This window comes from Hevea brasiliensis, chromosome 5, assembly GCF_030052815.1.
Source record: "Hevea brasiliensis isolate MT/VB/25A 57/8 chromosome 5, ASM3005281v1, whole genome shotgun sequence".
In the NCBI taxonomy this organism is placed as follows: Eukaryota; Viridiplantae; Streptophyta; class Magnoliopsida; order Malpighiales; family Euphorbiaceae; genus Hevea; species Hevea brasiliensis.
The window spans coordinates 13,811,835-13,815,626 of NC_079497.1; the positions used below are offsets into that span (position 1 = coordinate 13,811,835).

The 3,792-nt window shown below is 35.5% G+C and overlaps 1 protein-coding gene across 4 annotated transcripts; it reads right to left on the reverse strand.

The window, feature by feature from the left end:
* Positions 1-336: 336 nt before the first annotated feature.
* Positions 337-3,498, reverse strand: LOC110671813 (60S ribosomal protein L35a-3). 4 transcript variants are annotated; one of them, XM_021834398.2, is made up of 5 exons: positions 3,338-3,498; positions 3,210-3,245; positions 2,877-3,105; positions 2,757-2,799; positions 337-1,211 (listed from the first exon to the last, which is right to left on the reverse strand). In XM_021834398.2, the coding sequence occupies exons 1-4, from the start codon at positions 3,367-3,369 to the stop codon at positions 2,758-2,760; spliced, it is 339 nt and encodes a 112-aa protein (XP_021690090.1). In that variant the 5' UTR covers positions 3,370-3,498; the 3' UTR covers positions 337-1,211; position 2,757. The 4 variants fall into 4 exon arrangements, with proteins under 4 accessions (XP_021690090.1, XP_021690089.1, XP_021690088.1 ...); XM_021834397.2 differs by having other exon boundaries at positions 337-1,259; XM_021834396.2 differs by lacking the exon at positions 337-1,211 and adding an exon at positions 1,658-1,909 and having other exon boundaries at positions 3,338-3,494.
* Positions 3,499-3,792: the final 294 nt, after the last annotated feature.

Here is a 3,792-nt window from a genome sequence, read left to right on the forward strand (position 1 = left end):
TTCACGCAAATATAAGCCAGTAAAATTATTATAATTTTATCAAGAGTATAATTTGCCTCTAAATTATGTGTATATTTATTTTAAAAAATAAAATTTCAACTCAACCCTTGTGTAGAAATAAGTTTTGCTGATCCACCTTTTAAAAAAAAAGCTCGAACTAATGGATTATACATTGGTGATAAAATGAATTGCATATTGATCTTTTTATGATCTTTTTAAGAGAAAGAAAAAGTTTAATGAATAAAAATATAGAGACTAACATGTAAGTTTCACATTTATATACATTCAAGTAAGGATTATTATATAGATTTACTAAAATGTCAATTACTATGTGAGTTTTATAAATATGTAGACTAATCTTTAAATTTCAGTAAACTTTTGGAACTGAATTGTCACTAACCCTAACGGCGTCTTTCTCCTGTTTGCTAGCAACACACAAGTACCTCTTTATCAAAAAAAAATAAAAAATAATAATAATAACCTCAAGACCCTACTTGACAAACACGTGAAACCACCTTTTTTTTTTTTTTTTTTTTTCTAATTTTTCCGTTTGGATTCTTATACCCACCCCCATATTTACTTTCTTTCTTTAAATGATCAGGAAAATTCGCAACATAATTAGAAAACACTAACTTCAATCAAAGAATGAATAATCAGCTTGAGCAAGTTAGTTATCAGATGGGCATGAGTCCTTGCGGGCAAGGGGTTTGGGTTTCGTGGAATCCCCTTTCTGGTAGATGCTTTAAGGTGAACAGTTATGGAGCTGTGGAATCCCCTTTCTGGTAGATGCTTTAAGGTGAACAGTTATGGAGCTGTGCAGACTAATAAAAATGCCTACGGTGAAGGTTTAATCAGAGACTCTTGTGGGAATTGCGTAGGAGGTTTGGTGACCAACTGGGGGAGGTGTTCAGTGCATGGCAGAGATAAGGGCTCCCTCCAGGGGACTGCTTTTAACCAGAAGGTTAAATGTTGAAAACTTGTGGGTTGACTGTGATGGTCAAACTGTAGTGGAGTCGATCTAAAGTTCTACAGATCCTCCTGGCAGTGTGAGAACTTTGCTTTCTGCGGTGAAGGTGGATAACGTGTGGAAGAAAGCAAACTTTAGTGCTGACTTCCTTGCTTCAAATTTTTCAGTGGACGTTCATGAATTGGTGTAGACTCCTCAAGATCTCTGCTTTTGGCTTCAGCATGTCCAGTGTGGCATTGCGTACCTGCGGGCTTGTTTGGTTTAGTGTTGTGTTTTGAGCTTTGATACTCCCCTTTTGTTGGCCCCCCACGAAAAAAACACTGACCAATCAGCACAAACAGTTCAAACATACTAAAATATTAACATATAGAATCATAAAAGATGTAAATAATTCTCCCAATTATTTAAATATTTTGCCCTTCTAAAAGAACCTTTGACTTTGCAATCATATGATCATATTTTTGTCTCCATTGTTTGAAGAAGTGTAACGAGACCATTGCTTGCCCAAGCAATAAGCATTGTTTTTTTCTCAAAAGCAGTAAGCATTGTTTTAGATAAATTTCATCTTTTGATATAACATACGCTTTACTTTTCTAGCCAGAGCATCAAGCATTGTTTTAGAGCATCAAAATAAGAGCGATCTTGTTCTATATATGGAAGTGTGCTCTTTGGTAGAGCTTCATACCTAGATGATAATATTTTGCTACTTGATTCCTTTAAACTTCAAAATTCATGAGATAAATGTTTTAAGGCCAAAAAAGCCTAGATATCAATTTGGCAATAGACCATGAACATTCTCACGTCTGTTCCAAAATCCAAACAAACTAAAAAGAATAAAAAGACAATACAGCTACCCCAGTACAAAACCTAAAAACGACTCTTATATAAGTAAGATCTCAATTTAACTATTCCACCTTGCCCCCACCACCAAGAAGCATACCACTGCAAAAGAACAAGGATCACAGGAGATGAAAAGAGTCGTTACAGATATGACTAGCAGCAACAAGATAGACCAGTAAAAAACTTAATCCAATCACAAGTAGCACTAAAAATTCTTAGAATCAACTTCAGGCTATGACAAATCAAATAGCAATAAACAGCAGTATTTCAAACCTGTTTTCTCAATGTCCAGCAGTTTAAATTAAGGGACTCCACTTCCAACACCAAATTTGGGAAGAGTATACATTCAAATTATTGCTTTTCAAAGGGTTCCCACCAACAATTAGATTCAAGTCAACAATTTTTGTCCGTCTTAGAAATGGAAATGGATGCCTATATCCCAAAAATGCTATTCCATTTTTTTTCTTTTTTCTTTTTTTTAACTATTGTTTATTCTTGAAATAACTAGAAATAATTTAATGGTAATTTAAAAAAAATACTAAAAAAATGTTACCATTTAAACATAAATTCAAGTTACTCAAATGTAAAAGAGCATAAATTTTGGATTCCTAGTCAATCCAAATACGTCTTTACAACACTGAAGGTGCTTCCACCACTGTAAATTGTTAGGTTAAACTTTAGGCAACAAAAAACGCATGCAATTATTTGGAAGATAAATGACTGTTGAGAACCAATAAGACTGGTTTTAGACGATCAGACATCATTACAGCTCTTGAACAACTAAGCTAGACATTTCAAATCTACAGTAAACAGTTTCGAAAGCATTTCATTGCAAACTAAATGATTTTAGCACAACAATTGCAACAAAAAGTAGCTAACAAATGACCAGATAAATTGCCATCCCATCCCATCACAACACAATTTAAAAAGTAAAATTAGAGAATAATACCTTATGTGTTGCTGGGATACATGAAGACTCTAACCCTGTCTCCCTGTTAAATAATAAAAAAAATGCATAAAACTTATTCATAACCAAATTTCACAGGCCAAATGCGCAAATTCCAATTACCATAGATCTGGGAGGGAGGTTAGACTTGAACTTGGCACGAACAACACCACTGTTACCGTGCGGCCTAGTGACTTTGCCCCAAATGCAGCGATAGTGGGTACCATTCTTCTTAACCTTAGCCTTGTATACATAGGCCATACGCTTACCACAGTACCAATTTACCTCCTCCTTGGTGTTCACGCCCTCGATCTGTATCAGAGACGTGTTTGGGTACTGGTTCGACTTGGACCTAAAATCCAAACGCAAACAAAATCCAATAAGGATCAATCAAAGACCAGATACTCCATCTCGCTGAATCTCAAGAGCAAGTGAAGAGAGAGTACTCTTCGTTACCTCTTGTATCCGAGAATAGTTCCTCGAACATAGAGCCTGCGAAAAACAAAATAGAACAATTAAGCATGGGCTTCAAAAGAGTATACCCAAACTGTGTAAGAATATTCATGAAAGAGATGGTTCAGAACCTGACATTCTCTCCTTGGCGGCTCTTCACCATTTTCGGCTCCGGCTGAGGCTCTGCTTCTGGAATGCGGGGACGATAACCCTAGCAGCACACGGAAGAGAGTGAAACAGTAGGCGTATGCATATAGGTTGTGGTAAATACAGTGTTTGTGCTTTATGCCTGTGCTAATGCTCTACGGCTGAGAAGCGTTGATCAGCCAGAAGGCCCAGAAATGACCCGTTGATGAGACAAACAGGCCCTTTGAGGCCCTATGGTCCAATGGGTAGTTGACTGCTTTGACAATAGGTTAGCATAGTTTTCCTTGCAATCCTCGTTTTTAAGCGAGTTTTGTTAATAGGCAGAGGGATAAATTTCACCTATAATAATTTAATTTAATTTAATTTAATTTATTTTATTTTATTATAATTTCTTAACTTTAATTTTTTTATTAAAAAATCTGAATTTTAATTTTAGTAT